Source organism: Nematostella vectensis, chromosome 9 (assembly GCF_932526225.1).
Source record: "Nematostella vectensis chromosome 9, jaNemVect1.1, whole genome shotgun sequence".
Taxonomy (NCBI): Eukaryota; Metazoa; Cnidaria; class Anthozoa; order Actiniaria; family Edwardsiidae; genus Nematostella; species Nematostella vectensis.
The window spans coordinates 10,756,616-10,776,232 of NC_064042.1; the positions used below are offsets into that span (position 1 = coordinate 10,756,616).

General features: G+C 41.0%; 2 protein-coding genes across 4 annotated transcripts; one reads left to right on the forward strand and one right to left on the reverse strand.

Annotated features, from left to right (window-relative positions):
• Positions 1-2,754: 2,754 nt before the first annotated feature.
• Positions 2,755-9,522, forward strand: LOC5512662. The gene is made up of 6 exons (XM_001632960.3): positions 2,755-3,045; positions 4,727-4,972; positions 5,793-5,873; positions 6,826-6,924; positions 7,715-7,842; positions 8,822-9,522. The coding sequence occupies exons 1-6, from the start codon at positions 2,968-2,970 to the stop codon at positions 8,850-8,852; spliced, it is 663 nt and encodes a 220-aa protein (XP_001633010.1). The 5' UTR covers positions 2,755-2,967; the 3' UTR covers positions 8,853-9,522.
• Positions 7,986-15,556, reverse strand: LOC5512651 (paired mesoderm homeobox protein 1). 3 transcript variants are annotated; one of them, XM_032382097.2, is made up of 4 exons: positions 15,427-15,556; positions 15,114-15,308; positions 9,779-9,957; positions 7,986-9,166 (listed from the first exon to the last, which is right to left on the reverse strand). In XM_032382097.2, exons 1-4 carry the CDS (start codon positions 15,431-15,433, stop codon positions 8,837-8,839), a joined length of 711 nt encoding a protein of 236 aa, XP_032237988.2. In that variant the 5' UTR covers positions 15,434-15,556; the 3' UTR covers positions 7,986-8,836. The 3 variants fall into 3 exon arrangements, with proteins under 3 accessions (XP_032237988.2, XP_001632979.3, XP_048587936.1); XM_001632929.3 differs by having other exon boundaries at positions 15,114-15,538; XM_048731979.1 differs by lacking the exons at positions 15,114-15,308; positions 15,427-15,556 and adding an exon at positions 10,165-10,334.
• Positions 15,557-19,617: the final 4,061 nt, after the last annotated feature.

A 19,617-nucleotide genomic window follows, 5' to 3' on the forward strand; every position in this document is an offset into this window, starting at 1 on the left:
TTTACGTCCCCAAAAATACAGGTTAATATATTGCATTAAGAGAAGGGACCTCCGAATAACGAAAAGAGGAGGGATTCGCAGTCCACAATGTAGAGAGCCAGGTATTGACACCTGCCAATCTCAACTTGACCTAGGGTGGTTGCATACCCCAAGGATGGAAACCGGGGCCCAAAACTGGGACCTCTGGTTAAAGAACCGAGTATACCACTGATAATTGTGCCACTTTATTATTTTATTTGCAATAAGACCCAGACGCATGTCTGTATGTCAAAGATTGTACAATAAGTCATTGATACCTTAAAAATACTAATTATATCCACACAAAATATTATTTAGATCTAAGTTGTGTTTCAGACATGAGTCGTATGGCTGTAATGAGAGAGATTGCCCGTATTAATTCCTCTATCAACCCTCCCTTCCCCCGTAAAAAAGATCACAACAAAAGCACATCTCTTGAATGTTGTAAATCGCGTACTTTCAAAGCTGTCTGTCTGACGTGTAATTCCTTTTGTAGTCTCGCTAGTCCTGTAACTTGTTGTAAATAGTCTTTTTACATTCCCTATTTATCATAATATTATAATTTTTTTCTTGGTTCTTTTTAAAGGGCCCGCAGCAAATGGCTATGCTGTTGTGGTATCCCACTTGTGGCGAAGTCAATAAAAAATATATATACTATTGTTTAAGTTTATCTCACAAAAAAATTGTTATTTTGTTATCAAGAAGCTGCTATTTTCCTCCATGAAATAAGCGTCACCCACCCTACTCCACCCCCACGCCCAAAGACCCGAGAATTAAATAAGCGCCCTGGGCGCCTATTCAAATCATTACCGTATCTTTCTTTGCATCTTTTATATTTTTTTATCATTTATTTTTTTATTTACAGAACAATGAAGAAAACGAGAAATCAGCCAGCAAGACCAAGAATAGCGCCGATAAAAGGAACACGTTCATCGCGAAGCATTCAACTGACAAGAACAAGAAGGACAAGCAAAGGTGTGCGATAACACCAACGGCAGAAAGCAAATAAGCAACTCCACGACCTCTTTAATTTATCAAACTATTTCTGAGACATGCAGGCGCGTAGCCTGCAGGCGGTGCATATCAAGAAAATTGAGCCCAAAATTGTCGTTTTTTAGCAAACGCGGTCACTTCCATATAAGGAAACTAATATATTCCTTTTTGGAAAATCTGCATGATTCTTGTATTTTTATGACTTGTAACCAGAAGAGAAAAACAGTTACTGTGACCATCTTTAGTTAGTTGAGAAGGTCCCTGAAAAGAAACTTGAAAGTTTCCTCGGTACCAGACCCCAAAACGACAACGTTTTCTTCATATGGCACTTTTCTTTGACCACTAAAAAGCGGCCTTTTCTCATTTGAAGGGAAATTCTAAATTGTTCACATATGATGCCTATGCCTGCGCGCCAGACATTCCTTATAACCACAGGCCCTGATATGCCAGGTCCAGGGAATGCACAACACGCTTGCTAATCGATGCTTTTAATGTAAGTTAACGGAGTTAATAAAGCATGAGTTATCATAAAATGTTCTACTGGAAGCGAGGGCCGGGAGGGAGAACGGGGGCATACGAAACTATCCTTTGCATTTGCGCAAGGTACTGTATCATAAAATGAATCAGGCTGTTTTATAACTTATACAATTTATTTTAAACAATAGATTCCATAGATTCAATTCGTTCTCAGTCTCAGCTTTTCATTCGCCTCCAAAAGATATTTTGATGCCGCTGACTCGAGCTCAAGCGCTTCTAGCCTCTAGTGAAGAAGAGCGTGACCTGAAGCGAATTCCCGAGTAGACTCTTCCCTTGGCCCTCTGCGCAAACTGTGAGCCTTCCCATGACCCTTTGGGCGTTAGAGGCAGTTCAGCGAGCATAATTGCTTTGGCCGATATTGTGTAGAACAGCCGCGGATCAAGAAAAAAAATCTGACCTGTTTACGCAAAATAAGGCTGAACTTAACAGAATGAAGAAGACAGGCAGCTAATACTTAACGTTAGTAACACTAAAAATGTTGCCTGTTTACGTAAACAGGTCTAGTAGACCCGCGTCTGTCGGAGAAGACATAAAAACACATCTCTTGATTATGTCAATAAATCATACAACTTTTTGTTTGTCACATTCTTTGATGCAACAACAGAGACGACTAAGAATTTCTAAACGCCAAAGTCCCCGCTAAGCGTTAAACTTGGTATTTCACGTTTGGGTTTGGCAGAATCCTTATCAATTAGTCACAAAACATTTTTACGTGCGGCCTCCGTTGTCGTCCTCATCACCGTCTTCGTGTACAGTCGTTTGACAAAAGGTTGTAGTCAATCGGCTTTGCGACTACGCATGTAAGCATAGTTAAAAAACACAATTGCGCGCGGACCATGCGCACCCCCCCCCCCCCCCCTGTGTACGCGCCTGTGGGCTATACGCCCGTCCTCTAGGCTATCCAAGATGGCGGCCGGGTTATGCGAACTCCGTGTTTTCAGGGTTTCCGTGCCGGAAAACTATCAAAGCTTACAGGTAGGCTAGACATACGGTTAATATTCTTCGATTTTTCAAAATTCTTGAACTGGCACACTTCATAGATCATCATATGTGAAGTACCTATCCTAGAGTTGCAGCCACAGATAGCCCAGGATCATGACTTTTGACGATTCACTAGAGAATACATGGTGACTTTTGAGCGTATGATTTTCATACGCTCTAAAGTCACCATATATTCGCCAAAAGTAATGATTCTGAGCTACCTGTGGTGCAGCCGCTGACCATTCAGACGCCGGCCGTGTCTTTGTTGTCTTATTGTTTGTTTTCTTGCGGTAAATTGTATAATAAGTTGATTTATATTTGTTGTCACACAAGCTTATTGACTAGGTAGCTTATTATACCATTCTACTTCATAAGAGTTTGACATCAAGCTTCTTTATTCAATCGAGTCGAAAAGTATCGAAGGAGTAACTTGATTCAATGGCGTTCCAAGACTTTCTTTCTTCATGCGGTTTGAAAGATGTTAGTCGTGTTTTTACGATATTGGACAGAGAAGAGGTAAGTTAAGTAACAAAATCACTCACAAATCATAAATTGCTTGAGCAGTCGTGGTCTGAGACGAAGCAATCGCTTCCTAAATAAACCAGCAAAACATGGCTTTATAAAGGAATGTTTTTGTTTTTGCTTTCTATTTAGTATCAGATTCTAAGCTTCCAGTTTATTGCTACATAGCTGTTCTTTTAGACATGAAAACTTACCATACAAGCTATTTTTTTTTCTTTACGCCGCGCCATAGTGTGTTTACGAGATTTTAAATATTTGAGACCTTATAAATTTCTTGAGTGAGTAGTCGCTTTAATTCTTAATAGCTCCAGGCGTTCCTCGTATTTTCAGGGATCCTTACCATCTCTATAAAGCTCCAATTCATTAAAATGACATTAAAAACCCGTTAAAACCCCATTACTACCTTTTTGATGGCCATTAATTTTGCATTTTGGATTTTAACTATATTTTAATGGTCATTAAAAAGTACAATTTTCAAGGCTGGAATTTGTATGCCATCAAAAAAACCCTTTACAAGAGGTGCACCAAAAAGTAATGGGTTTTTAATAGCCATTAGAAACCCATTAAAATAACAAAGCCATTAAAAACCCTTTACAAAATAACCTGCTGCAGTTGTTGATTTTCTAATGTCTATTAAAACTTAAGATAATTATGTCATTAAAATCTCATTACAAGCATACATTTGAGCTCAATGTCAATTTCATGTGATAGGCACACCAAAGAATAACATTATCAATTATGTTTTGTGTAAGTTTTAAACTGAATTATCATTATTTCAGTTTCAAATTTTTTCATAAATAACTGTCAATGCGCCAGCTAGGCGAGATTGCTCAAGAACGATAATAAATGGGTAAAAGTTTTCAATAAAAAAAACATTTTTTCTTACGAAAAGGGTACCGCCGATATTGACTACGCTGTAGTACCTTATCCTCAGCCTTTGTCCTGTATTAATTGGGACTTTGTGTGTGTAGCATCTACATATTTAATTTGCATCATCTTTCAACATTTTGCAAATATAACAAAGAAGAAAATAAATAAATAAAATTGAAATAAAGATTAATTGATAAATAAGAAATCTAAAATTATCTCAAACAAAATTATTATAAACCATCAAACTTATTTTACAGTTGGTCCTGTCTGTTCTAAGGAAATCAAAACTGCTGTCTAGAATTGCAGGCTCAGTTTGGTCTAAGCCAATGAGAAGAAGGGATACATGTGGCAAGTCGCGCTCAGCCAATCAGAAGCGCAGTTTCATGTGCTGTTGTTTTTGCACCATTTTCACTCATCTTTGCAAGACTGCAGGTTGAGAGGGTTCCCTCAAGGAAATTAGTCAATTTTTGTCTGATTTAATGGCTTCCCAAATGTATTTTACAGTCTATGTACAGTATGGTGTATTTTTATTGTGTTTTTGTTATATATTGTTATCTATTTGTTGATTATGTCATTTCTTTGAATAAGGGGAAAAAGTGCATTGCATTTTTCCCGCAAGCCCACTTTATTTAATTCACATTTTGTTCAAATATAGGATTTGGTCAAAAGTAGGGCAGTCCCTATGTTTTAAAAATGCTCGGGTTATGAGAGAATGTATAATAAATAAGTCAAAAAAGTTTTTTCTTTCTTCTGACAGTTTATTTCTCTCTGATTAACATTTTCACATAACATTGGTATTTCACAGCTAGATGATATAGCAGTACTAAGGAGGTGCTCTGAAGATGATCTGTTGAAATGTGGTTTGAAAATGGGAGAAGTGAAAAAGATAAAATGGAAACTGGAAGAGATTGTTGTCCCAGCAAGTGAGGGAGAACTAATGGTGTCCTTGCCAAAAGAACCACCATCTTGTGGCAGTTTCTCTGTACCTGGTATCGTCTGTTTTTCTAATACCAGCAAATTTGAGACACCAGGCAGGATTTATAGCAGTGAGGTAATGATCCCCCACCTCTAAATGTCAATAGTCAACTCTTCCTCACTGACACAGCACTTTCACAGACAGAAATACAGTCTCTGATAAAAAACCATGGAGCTAGTTCCATGATAAAACTGAAAGTAAAACAAACAAAAAAAAAACTGACAAAAAGCTTCTAGTAAGGAGAGTTAACAGTACACTAGTTATTGTATTTACTGTTATGATGAATGCATAGCTATCACATACAACTAAAGTTTAATTATAAACCACTACCTTTTTTTCGTTTAAAAATATACTGCAAAGACATAAATAAATCCCTATTTGTTTTTCAGGAGTGCTCACATTTTTATTAGAGAACTCACTCCCCCCCCCCTCCCCCCCAGGAAAATTAGGTCCACTTTTTCAGATTTCGCACCCCGCACTGCCCTTACATTGTTAAGTAATGCTCCGTGTATGAACTAGGCAACCTAACGGCATATGCACGCTTGTATGTCAAAAATAAGTTATAGGATTTATTAGTATGTGTAGTAATGGCTTATTAGACACATTTAACGTGGGGAAGCTTGTGAAAATTATTTCAAGAAAAACTATTTTTCTTCCTTCTTTTGATTGGTTCAATACAGAAAATCTCGGATAAGATATTTTAGGGAGCACATGTTTTATGTAATTTCATCAGAATCTATATTCTATAATATATATCTTGTGCCTGTGTGTTAATTACAAAAAATATCCTATGTTCTTGGGAAAGCTATGATAAAGCTTTTTGCTGCAGGACAATGGGACTTTGCCTAGTTCTTGCATGGATGGTTACAGTACTTAATTCTGCTTTGCTTTTTAGCTGAGAGATGCTTCACCTGAAGATCTGTTATCCAAGAAAGGGCAAAGAGAGAAAGGAACAAGAAGCCAAAAGCTTTTTGTGGTAACATTACAGTATGATCTGTTGTGGTTGCAGGGTCGTAACAGGCATTGAATTACTGGGGGGGGGGGGGGCAGGGCAGTCATGCCCCTACCGGTAATTTCCTGATAACTTCAGAAAAAAAAAACTTGGGAGGTGGGGGGGGACCTGCTGGTCCCTATAGGTGTTACAGCAATGGGTTGCAAAAAAAATTATCAAATTTTAACTGCATTTGTCATCCTAATATGTGGGTCATAGATGCACTACTGAATGAACCCAATGACTTGTACAGTACTTGAAGACTGAGCAGTGCCTCTGGTCCAGTGATTTTTCAGTGCAGAGGAATGAAAACACTGGATCATCAAACATGTCCTTGACTTTATACCCTTGTTATGACCTAATTATCTGCTTTGGCCAACTGCAGTGCACTGCCAACTTTGGTCAGGATATTTTTCAACTCAGTGGCGGGGGGACTATCCAGAAAGGAAGACGGGGTGATCATCACATCTTTTAGGATATAAAATTTTGACCAACTGTCATCCCTTAGGGGGTGTTGAAGGATTTTTTCCTATTTTGCCATTTCTTAGGGTTCAAAATTCCCTCGATCTCATTCAATTTGCTATCTCTTAGGGTTAAGAATTTCTGTCGACCATGCCAAAAGTGCCCTCCCTTATGGTTAAAATCGATTTTGCAAACAATCAACTGCATCTGTTTTTATTGGAGTCCCCCCGGGTTTTTTAATTTGCACTTATCTGCACTGAGGCGAATGGGTATTAACTATTGTTAGGGGTTACAATACAATCACACGTGACATGTTGCATAATCAGATAACAATGTGTGTTTACAAAAACCCATCCAGATTTGGCTGTGCTACATTGCTTCGTCCTGTTTAGACAATGAGCTTTCTCTTTGTAATTCTGGCTATGGTTATAAATAAACATTTTCCCTGTTACTAATGACCTTAATATTTGTCTAGAGGCTCCTAAGAGATTGTGCAAATAGTGCTGGATTATGGAGAGACCCGCCAGAACTATCAACCATCCCACAGGATAAATGGAATTTATTTTTTAATGAGGTAAAGGCAGTTTAATGCACTTGTATGTTGGTCTTGTAACATGTATAACTCACATGCAACTTGGATAGTTCACTAGAGGGGTAGTTAAAGACTCATGGAGATGACCTTTGTGATAAACTGAAGCAAATGCAAGGAGATGGAAATTTCAGTAGCAAGTCAAATCCACTTGAGTCACTGTTGAATTTGACTGATCTTACAATATAAACACCTCTAATGCCTTACTGAAGCATTGAATAGTCTACAAATAATGATATTTAAAAAAAGGAAAAGATATTTCAATACTCAAATTAATCCAGAACAACAACAGGGGCAGATCTAAGGGGCCCAGAGGGGGCCCCACCCCCCACCCCCCCTATTTTCAGACGTTTGGCTTAAAAATAACAAGAATTATAAGGAAATATACAGAAGAACAATAAGTCCGTCCCCCCCTTTCTTGAAACCTTTGCTTCGTCCCCCCCTTTTTCAAACGTCTGGATCCGCCTTTGAACAGTAGTATCCTGCAAGTCAGCTGTAGTGACTCATCTGCAGCTAAGCCAAAATCATGGCTCCCACAGGGGAGGAGGGCAGACCTAGTATTGGATCTAGGGACGTGTTTAGCGGGTTTAAAGTCCCCTCTAGGCTGCCCAGGAAAAGAGCAGGCTGCCCCAAAAAAGAGTTTTATGCATTTTTCTCTTGGATGCTTGCCACCAATCCCAAATGGCTCTCACTGTTGCTACTGTAACTTTGCATTCTCAATACTCCACAATCTTTTTACTTCAATCAACCTTTGTGTAAATATTTGTTCTTTCAGATTGACACTGCGGCCCCTTGCCTTGCTAGCCACCATTCAGAAGTAAGACAGAGGTTGGGGCAGATGCTGGTAAACCGGCGCAAATATCAGCGAGATCTCAATACTGGGAAAAGAAAGCTCAAACAAAGGTAAATTATTATTTGTCACTATGCGCAGTAGTGGTAATGGCTCCTATTCCTTAGAAGGATCCAGCAACATATTCATAGTTAAGGGAAATAGAAAGCTTTAACTTCCCCTAGTAGAAATTAGACCCAGTAGCATAGTTAGGGAGTGCCATTAGGATATGACTTTTTACTTACTATCCCTTAAATTAATGCCACTTTAAATAACAGTGCCAACACAAAAATAATCGTATTACTCACTCAAGCTTATAGCTTATTCTGTTGATATTGCGGCATTGATTCAAGTCAGGGGCGGATCTAGGGGTGGGCCGAGCGCCCCCCCCCTATTTTCAGATATTTGGCTTGAAAAAATAAGAAATATAAGGAAATCCACAAAAGACAAAGAAATCCCCCCCCCCTATTTTGAACTCTAGGATCCGCCCTTGCGAGTAGAATACTGAAGGGATTGACCATTTTCATGCCATTTCATATCAAGTGGAAAGTATAACAGTATGTATAACAGATTGTTTATTCTGGGTGTAGGGGCTAGAACTGACCGCCCGATACCAAATGATCGAACCATTACTGATTTTTAACATAGGGAGATTTCTATTCTCCCTAATTATCCATTCTTGAATAAATCTCTGAGAGTAATAGTAACAAACCATATCAAGCAAATTGAGCCCAAGATTGTCGTTTTTGTCAAACGCGGTCACTTTCATATAAGGAAACTAATATATTCCTTATTTGGAAAATCTGAATGATTCTTGTAATTCTTTAGGTGAGCGTACCCCAAGGGCTTCGTAAACTTTATTACTTGTAACCAGAAGAGAAAAACAGTTACTGTGACCATCTTTAGTTAGTTGAGAAGGTCCCTGGAAAGAGACTAAGTTTTCTCGGTACCAGACCCCCAAAACGACAACGTTTTCTTCATATGTCCAGGCGAAACTTCAGACTCCGACCTTTAACTTCTGTCCTCACAATTCATGCATTTTCTTCATTGCAGAGGGATGACCGAAAATCAGACAACAGACTGATTGCGCGCGGCCTTCTGCCGTAAATCTGCAATGCTTGACTTCCGGTGTAAATCTAACAAAAATGGGGGAAGAGAGTTCGGAGTCTTGCACGAACAAGCCTCGACCCCAGGGAGTGCTACTGAGCATGCGCTCGGGCACGCGTAGTACGAGTCACGTGTGTAGGCAGGGTACGTGAATGGCGCGAAACTCAAGGAATCGGCGCTTGGCTTGCATGACGGGTATTTCTCATCCGATGTGGTCGCTGGGACGAGGAATCCCCGCTGGTTTGGTCCTTCGAGCCGTCTGCTTTTAGCTCGTCTGTTTTGGAACCAGATCTGAAAAAGATTGATTAATTGAAGGATGGAATTCACCATCTTCAAACAGCGTTGAATAAAAAATTATAGAAATTTACGGAATTGACATGCCCTAATCTTGGCACCGGAGATTACAATCTATCGTGTACAATCTTGTCTGGTGCCAAAAATAATTTCCTTCTCTTGTGAGTTGCTCAAATTGAGCGCGACGACATCTAGGCATACTGTTACCAATCTTACATAACTTCAGAGGTACACCTATTTAGCATCGACCATTTGATATCTAACGGGTAAAAAAAGGAAAATAAAAGTTCTGGGAAAATTTATAGGAAAAATTTGGATAAGCAAATCACGGCTGAAGGCTTAGAGAAATTCAAGAGAAGAAAAAGCCCAACTGGTAGCAAATATAACCAAACCTTACCCCAGATCTCAAATGGCCGTTCCTAAAAAAAATGCCTATTTTTAAATATTCCAAGATAATTTTTCATTGCACAAATATTATTGTTAAAGACAATGGTTATTATTGTCATTGTTACTCATGAAAATTATACGTATTTTATTATTATAATCATTTTGATAACCGAAAAAAGTTGTTTTGGGTTTCATGATTATATTGGTTTAGCGTGCACGGACCTGTACTCTAGCTTCGGAAAGTCCGAGTTTTTTGGCCAGGCCCTCCCTCGTCATCGCATCAGGGTAGTGCGTCTGCTCAAAGAGTCTCTCCAAGTCTCGTAGCTGATCGCCTGTGAAGTTCTTTCTATTGCGTGGTGCTTTGATTTGTGATACGCTGCTCTTAATTGTGGGCTCAATACCTGAATATCAAGTTAACGTTGCATTAGTGCACAGCGGATTCTTGCATGGGGATCCCTGCAAAAGATCACATTACAAATACTCATGAGCCAATGCTGATCAAGAGATCACCAAGAGATTAATGATAAACTCTAAGGATTGGGTAAACAGCAATATCACCCCAAATTTCAACCAGAAATAACCAGAATAACACCGTAGAATTTGAATACTTTTTGACGTAACTTCTTCTAACGTATGCTGTAGAACGCCTTTTAATCCGTGTAGCACTGCTTTAGCACAAATTGAACTTCCCACTACTGTTATGACCATCTTTGTAGAGTCAATGACAGTAACACAATTCGTATCCAAAGTCTTTAATAGTTCAACCCGTTGCCATACACTGACAGACATGCGTGAGGCGGTCTCGTACCCAGACGCCGCGCGATGCATGACGGTCAGGATGCGGTTTCGGGGTCGGAATTCGCTTCAGGATTCCTGTGGATGTCCACGCAACAGCAGATAACGACTGGGTACGAGTCTGTGCGCGAGAGATAACCAAGTTCCTTCAGGGTGGTACGTGTGTGCTTGTTTACATGCGCCAGACAGACGTAGCCAAGGGGGGCGTGTACTGACCATAGAAAAAAAAAAAAACTTTCATATCGGTAAAAAAATAACTCCCGTTACCACCTTTCTTATATCATTATGTGGTTCATTGCCTCGTCCTCAGGCTCCTCTCGGTCGGCTTTATACTCCTTTGGATTCAAAATGGCGGAATCAAATCAAAGGTGACGTCATAAATAGCCTGGAGAGAACGATGTGTACATCATAGAGCTCTAGAACATTTTCTCACATACTCCCGCTAATAAAGTTGCTTTTGCAACCCTCAAACAAGTTTAGCTCTACAATCGGAAGTAATTCTAATTATCATGGAATTTTGCTTCAGTGGATTTCTTTTAATACCCTTCTAACCCCCCCCCCCCCCCCCCCCCCCTGGATCTGTTTTGCTACAGAGAAAGGCGTGGATTTCCTAACAGCCTCTAGGGCATGGTAACCTTCGCCCTTATTTCGTTTTCCCCGCAGATACAAATAGCAAATTAAGGATTCCCCTCTTGGCCTTATCATCGCTAATTGTTTATATCAATAGTCTTTGATGACAGCATCACTAAGACTAATCCGATTGTAAAGTGTTTTAATTAATGAGTTGAGAAACGTGTTAATCCAAAATTAGGATTTAGTCGTCTTGCTTCAGGCGAAAGGCAAAGGTCAATAGTCACTGCATTTTTGTCTCTTTGTGTTTGGCCCTAGGGAATGGCCAGATTTGTGGGATGAAGCCCTCTGCTAGCTGAAAGGCTGTATTCTATTCCTTGGTTGTTATATTTCTTTCTAGTTCAAGTTTAAAAGAGCCGTTTAAATTTTAATAAGCCGTCCACGGCAGTTTAAAGCCGGATATCCCATCTCTCTTTTCAGTAATGAAATTATGTTTTGTTATCTTGAATAAAATGACAAAATAAAGTCTCTTATATCCGAACCCTCTAATCCAACCCTACCCGTCCCCCACCCCCTTATAAAATTATGGATCCGCCCCTGTGGTTTAGAGAAAGATAATAGTGGTGATGATTGGGTGGGGTTGGAAAAGTAGGGGGGGGATAACTAGGACCACCCAGTCGGGGGTTGGGGGCTAGAAACAAACACCTATTTCATTAATTCACACTTAGATACCTTTTAAACAAGCTAGAAATGGAGCTTGCTTCTGTAAAACCTTCCCCCTAGTGCATGTTTAGTTTTCTATTTATCTTTCCTTCCGGAAAAATAAATCTTGAATAAATAAAAACCGCGAATTTTAGTTCGCATTATGACCAGTTCGCGAGTCGGGGTGGAATAGATGGGTGGTCCAAGTCATGTTTTTATTTTGTATAAACTTTTGCGTCATCTGTATGGATGGATCTATTTTCATACATGCTTCATTATTCTAGAGCCGGTTTAGTGCGTATCAAAGTTATACCAATCGTCACATACAAACAAAACCCCAAGAAGCCAAAGCTATCTAGAAAGTTCTTGAAACAGAATTCGAACAAGAAAATATTGCCTGGAGGCACAGCCCCCCGACTTGTCGCGCCACAAATATCGTAAAAAAAAGACTCTTCCCTTTACATATAGTCAGCCCGTAAAGCATTTCCAAATGTACTCTCAAAGGCAACAACTAATCATACTTACAGAGAACCAAAATAAAGTAGAACCTATCATCTATATTGATTACCCATGCGACCCTCTTATTGGCGGTTTCCGCCAATATCTATTTATCTATTCCTATACATATGTATAATAATTAATACATAAAAAGAGTTAAGAATAACAGATAAAGAAACCGTTTTATCCAGTTACATGCTTTTCCTTAGCGCTTCCTTGAAGGCAGCGAAGAATTTGAATCCCTTTAATTGGGCAGAAGATCAAAGAGATCCGCTACCTGGGCCAAAACTAAGCAGGCTGGCTTTTTCTTACGATAAAAGAGTCGGTGTATGTGTTTTTCATAGAGGGAAGGGGATGAATATGATAGAAATATTGAAATCTAGGATGTTCCTACACATTGATTAACTGTTTTAAGGTGTCCTGTCACCTATATCCCCATCCTGCAAAGACGGTGCCCCCCTCCCCATCCTCCAAAAGACTGCCCCCCTCCCCATCCTGCAAGTGACTATCCCCCTCCCCATCCTGCAAGTGACTGCCCCCTCCCCATCCTGCAAGTGACTATCCCCCTCCCCATCCTGCAAGTGACTGCCCCCTCCCCATCCTGCAAGTGACTATCCCCCTCCTCATCCTGCAAGTGACTATCCCCCTCCCCATCCTGCAAGTGACTGCCCCCATACCCATCCTGCAAGTGATTATCCCCCTCCACATCCTGCAAGTGACTATCCCCCTCCCCATCCTGCAAGTAAATGCCCCCCCCATCCTGCAAGTGACTATCCCCCTCCCCATCCTGCAAGTGACTATCCCCCTCCACATCCTCCAAGTGATTATCCCCCTCCCCATCCTGCAAGTGACTATCCCCCTCCCCATCCTGCAAGTGACTATCCCCCTCCCCATCCTGCAAGTGACTATCCCCCTCCCCATCCTCCAAGTGACTATCCCCCTCCCCATCCTGCAAGTGACTGCCCCCTCCCCATCCTGCAAGTGACTATCCCCCTCCCCATCCTGCAACTGACTATCCCCCTCCACATCCTCCAAGTGACTATGCCCCTCCCCATCCTGCAACTGACTATCCCCCTCCCCATCCTGCAAGTGACTGCCCCCCTCCCCATCTTGCAAGTGACTATCCCCCTCCCCATCCTGCAACTGACTATCCCCCTCCCCATCCTCCAAGTGACTATCCCCCTCCCCATCTTGCAAGTGACTGCCCCCTCCCCATCTTGCAACTGACTATCCACTCCCCATCTTGCAAGTGACTATCCCCCTCCCCATCTTGCAACTGACTATCCCCCTACCCATCTTGCAAGTGACTGCCCCCTCCCCATCTTGCAACTGACTATCCACTCCCCATCTTGCAAGTGACTATCCCCCTCCCCATCCTACAACTGACTATCCCCCTCCCCATCTTGCAAGTGACTGCCCCCTCCCCATCTTGCAACTGACTATCCACTCCCCATCTTGCAAGTGACTATCCCCCTCCCCATCTTGCAAGTGACTGCCCCCATACCCATCCTGCAAGTGACTATCCCCCTCCCCATCTTGCAAGTGACTGCCCCCATACCCATCCTGCAAGTGACTATCCCCCTCACCATCTTGCAAGTGACTGCCCCCATACCCATCCTGCAAGTGACTGCCCCCTCCCCATCCTGCAAGTGACTATCCCCCTCCCCATCTTGCAAGTGACTATCCCCCTCCCCATCTTGCAAGTGACTGCCCCCATACCCATCCTGCAAGTGACTATCCCCCTCCCCATCCTGCAAGTGACTATCCCCCATACCCATCCTGCAAGTGACTGCCCCCTCCCCATCCTGCAGTGACTATCCCCCTCCCCATCTTGCAAGTGACTATCCCCCTCCCCATCTTGCAAGTGACTGCCCCCATAACCATCCTGCAAGTGACTATCCCCCTCCCCATCCTGCAAGTGACTGCCCCCATACCCATCCTGCAAGTGACTGCCCCCTCCCCATCCTGCAAGTGACTGCCCCCTCCCCATCCTGCAAGTGACTATCCCCCTCCCCATCTTGCAAGTGACTGTCCCCCTCCCCATCCTGCAAGTGACTGCCCCCTCCCCATCCTGCATGCGAGCAATTCTATGGTCGACAACTGTTCATTTTTTTAAAATCATTTTGAATTAGGAATCAATTAGAGGGGCGAGCATGCTTATCAATACCATCAGACTATTCTATTTTTACGATGAAATTATATTAAAAGAAATACATACATTACGAAATACATACAAATACGTACATTATTTACCAAAATTATAATGAAACCATGTTATAAGGGGGATGTATTTTAGTAGGGACATGATAAGATAATAAGCAGATGGATGCTAAAAGGACAAATAAAACACTATTTTCTCCATGGAGCTCACATAAGGTATACACAAATTATATAGAAATAATCTTATTATTCGGAAATTAATTTTTAGTTAGCAAGCTCGATAAGATAAAAAAGCAGATAATAGTGGCTAAGAAACCAAAATACCCCTAAGTGTTTGCTCTTCAACCTTATCGATTGTATCACCATATTGAAAAACAAAACATGAGCACAGTTTGTTTAATAACTCTCTCGTTAAGTGAAAACGCAAACATTAAACCCTCAAGAATGGCATGACTGCTTTATGTTTGGCGTAAAATGTGACGACCATCACCCGTCATTTCATACAGAAAGCTCCACAATAATGAAACAGTTGAAAATCGGGAGTAGAAGGTTTGTAAGTATTGCCACAAATGTAAATATTATCACTGTGACTACTCTGTTTATTCCACGCAATTTAATACTTGAGTGAAATAGTACTACGGTTCAGTGTCGCAAAGTATACGCCTCCAGATACACGTTTTGATACAACAGTGTGTGTGGAGGGACAGGTATATCCCAGATTCATATCCCTGCTAGCATAAAAGACTTGTCTTTTATTTCTTTAGGGCTGTGCTAGCAGGCTCTTAGATTCATATGTGCGATTTCCATTATTTTACATTGTTACCACTCTTACCAGGTTTCAAAGATGCTGAACGTCTCTCAGTTCTTTCGGGATCACTCTTCGTCTTTTGGATTCTCGACCCTAAGATTCCCTCTATACTGAACGGCAGGACGACTTTCGCACTTGGTGGCTTTTCGGGCTCGTTCTTGGGACTCGAGGAAATGCACTGTATCTCTTTGTTGAGCAAGTTCCCCAGACGTCCACACTCTTCAAAATTTGACACAAACGCTGTAAGGCCTTCCATGGTCAACCTTCAACAATAGTATGATTCTCTAGCAAAAGGTATTTGAAAGCTTCACAAGGATCTATCCTTTAATAGGATTACCAATCATGCAGCCTTAACTCGCCTAAGACGCGCTGAAATCCCACAGTCTTCTCGGGTCAAAGAAAGAGAACGTTTACGGCTTCGGTGAAACCACACATCAATAACTCAATGTCACAACAAATAAGCTATTGACATTTATCCCCTAAGGTCCTTAATTAAATTCTCGTCAATGACTAATCAAATTCATTATCTGTTTTATTGCAAACGTTTTATTAGAATAAACTATTGCCTCCTGTTTTCTTGGTCCATTGTTACCGCTATTGTTCGAAACGAATAGCTGACAAGTCTGTTCAGAGTTTATTAGTGGCTAACTATCAAGCTGCGAGGACTGAGGCTAATTGGAAATAAAAACAACGAGGGTCTTCACTTTGCGAAGTTACTCTTTACATGATTTTGAGCTCCTAGGGTGTTATGGTTTCTTCCTTGATTAACTTCTAGTACGATCATAATGACACTTCGGCTTGAGCGTAGGGCAAGTACACTCCCGAAACTCGCCGTGTTCAATTTCCCGCGCTCAAAAAGCATACCCGCAGAATTACTCATCATGAAAATTTGATACATGATTATAAAGCCAATGAGCGGGGAAGTTTATCTGAGAAAAAAATCGGAAATTGGTGAAACGTTGTCTGGGCCAGGGTAGGGGCCAGCCTTTTATTTCAAGCACCGATTAAGTGATATATCTTAACGATCAAGTGCTATGTATGATTGGAGCTCTTAGATTGATTGATGGGCGAGCGACACTCGTCTGGTTACCTAAGCGCTCTAAAGGATCTAGAAATTTCAAGGTAAATGGATCAAGTTACCCTCAAAAGTCTTTTTAGCACCCAAAACACAAAGGGATTGATAAAAAGCATGGATCAGCCGTGTTCAAAAATGAGCGAAAATGGGAGCCCCAATTGCTTCAGCACCCCTACCGCTCGTAAAAGAATGAAGGTTAATTTTAATAACGGATCATGGAAACCTTAATTTAGAGATAAATTGAATGGAACAAAACGAAAATCCGGAAGATATATAGATGCTGACATGCGAGTTAATAATCACTGGTAAGGGCACACGTTGTAGACCTAAACACACTGGAATTACAATACAACCCAACTCGCACTTTAAGTTCCCTTTGTTATTGTTTCTATGTATTATTGGAAGACACATTGTGTTAAGATCTCGAAATAATCATCGAAGAGCAAATTTGAATACTGTATTAGCAAAATTCATTCGAAACTATTGCATTGGCTTCCCCGAATCAGCCGATGGAAATGGATGCTTTTTTTCAGACTTAGTACTTTGCTAGGATGACAAAATGGCGGCTGACTGAGGCTGTTTATTCTGGCGTCCCCAGGGACGCATAGTGGGAACTCACATGGAAAATGCTCGCTATGTAAACACTTCAGTAGATTCAAATAACTAATTGATCATGCATTGATGATGGCAGAGGTTTACGACAAGGAGAATTATAAAAAAATAGTTACAGCTTCCTCAAATGATTTTGTTCAAATGTTTGTTAGATATAAGTAGTGTCAAACAATCTAAACCGAAAAAAAAACACTCAAAGCAGCTAGTATTGCTAGGCTTATAGTAAATAATCTTTCAATTTTGAGAAAATGCCATACCTTAAATAATTAAAAACCGTACAAATGACTTGCCAAATCAGATCAAATTATCAATCCAGAAAGATATTAAAAAATGTATTTTTAAAAGTAAGGCGTTTGTTTTCCCGAGAAGTAACGCCCTTATTTTGCACTAAAACGCAAAACAGTCACCAGACTGACGCGCAGTTATTCAACCATGCCAACAAAATACGACAGCTAATAAAGCCTTCCTTTAGCATGCTGGGCCCCTATTGTATCACACTAACCTCTCTTCTAGCCCCTATTCAAATAGTATTATTACTAGCCGTGAAATCCCTTATTAATTTAGCCACAGGGAGCCAATTACCAATAACAAGGACCCGGTAGGGCACTGAGCAGTTTATATTTGCTGTCTGATTCACATTATTGACTTTTGGCCTCGGGAGACCGCCTGCACCACGAGAAGTATACAGCTACCGGAGGTCTCGATCGCGCTTTCAAGTAAAGAAACTCTCAAGAGAAACCTATGCTTGTAGTGTACAAACCTATACTAGTAGTGTACACAAGAAATACGTCGAAAAAGATTTCTCAAAATGCGTAAGCTTGCTCAAAAACCTTTCCCTTGTATACGGTTACGGCTATGATTCTGATTTTTTTATTAATATGCTTGTGGCAATTAGCAGGTACAACATGCTAGTCAAGAATTTCAGTTCAATCAAAATTGAGAAGTTGCTTTTGCCTGGTGCACACTAGTGATACAGTGGCGGATCCAGGGGTGGTGACGGGGGTGACATGCCCTTTTGGGCGAAAAAAAAAAAAGGATTTAAACATAAAAAGATAAATCGTTCCAAATTGTGATAGCCGAATTGGATGTATCGCGATGCTATTCACTTGACGAAAACCAGACAATGTTCGTGACAGAAAGCCAGGCCACTGCACTAGGCGAAACAAGTCATGCATTTTGAATCAGAATGTGGGATGAGATGAGGCATGTCAAATAAGTCCCCCTCCCCCCTTTCTAAATACTAGATCCGCCACTGTGATATAACGACATAGGCGCGCGCACTCGTATGTTCTAATGTTAAGCCCGACATAACGACCAAAGCTAAGACAATAATTTATGGAAAGCATTTTTATTAAGCTTTCCCTTAATTTTCCCATACATTGAATAATATGTAATAATTTATTTGGGCTTTGTCATGTGGACGAAAGGATATTAGTGTTATGGTCTGTCCCCTTGATGTCATCCCAGTCGGTCTACGCCCTTGACCAGTTGGGCGCGTTTTACGGCCGGTGGGACGGCGTCTGTGGGCGGTCGGGAGTTGTCTTCGCCCTGTGGGGCGTGGAGCATTTCTCACTTGCTCTATCATCTTGCTAACTCGTTGTGCGAACTCAGACAGGCCGTGTTTTAACATGGCGTCTCTCATCTTTTCCATACAGGAGAGATAATGTTCTTTTATCGCCTTCACAAGCGCGTTCGTAATCGTGATTCCTGAATTGTGATTCATTTTCTGCTCAAAATTAGTCTTGAATGCTTCGGCTCCCCATTCGAAAACTTTCTCCTTGTCCATTTCATTATCAATTTTCTCCTTCATGGCCATTACAATCTGTTCGATCACCCACTCGGTGGATGGTTCGGGAGCCTTCGTGGTTTGCTCGGGCTGTGCCGTCGAGGTTGTGGCAGCGTTCGCGTCATCCTCCAGTTCCAGATCCTCCAGTTCATCTTGAAAATCGTCTGTGAAAAGAAAAGAAACATTTTGATAGTAGAGAATAGGCATTAAGAGAATAGGCATTATTCTAAATTTGAATCAAACTAAAGAAACACTCATATCGCAGATTTAACACATTTTTTAACTTAAAGCGCGCGCATTCCCAAAATTTACCGTCAGACGCGAATACCTTTGCGGTGCAGAGACACAGCACAACAGCAAAAACCAGAAGCACATTCATCATCGCCATCTGCGCACCTCCTGTGTATGCGCCTGGGAGGTGAGGAGACTATAAAACTAGAGGGGGTCACTAATTTAAAAGGATGCTAAGATAGGGGGGATCAACCTTTACTTTTTCACATAAGAGGGAGAGGCCTTAACTTTTTTTTAATTTCAAAAAAAAATTTCCAAATGTTTACAGATGCACTTTTATGGCTAGCCACAATTGCTAAACATTGTAGAAGCAACACACAATCAAGTCAGAAAATTTCAATATTAGATTGAAAAATTTTCATGCGCAGAAGACCCAGACGATATTGTGGGCTTCCCCAATAATGCATTTTGCAAAGGTTACGCAGATATGCCTTATCCGTCAACAGAGAGGGTATTTTCTGGTCAACTGTTTCCAGTTGGGTAATGTCTCCAGTTGGGTAATATCTGCTTCATAGTTCTCTACAATCGTGTCTCCTCCCAAGGAACGAAAAATTAATGCTCTTTTTCTGCGACTTTCGGAAGCAGCGAGCATCTTTTTCCTTTTTTCCTTTTTTTCTTCTGCTCTTCTTTTCCCTTGCGTTGGATGTCGTAGACAGATATTTGTCGCCTCATATGTGGTCATGATACCATCTTAGTCTTCAGGGAGGTGCAACATGTCCTTTGCAATGCCAGACTTAATAAAATGAAGTTTTTCACTGTTAAAT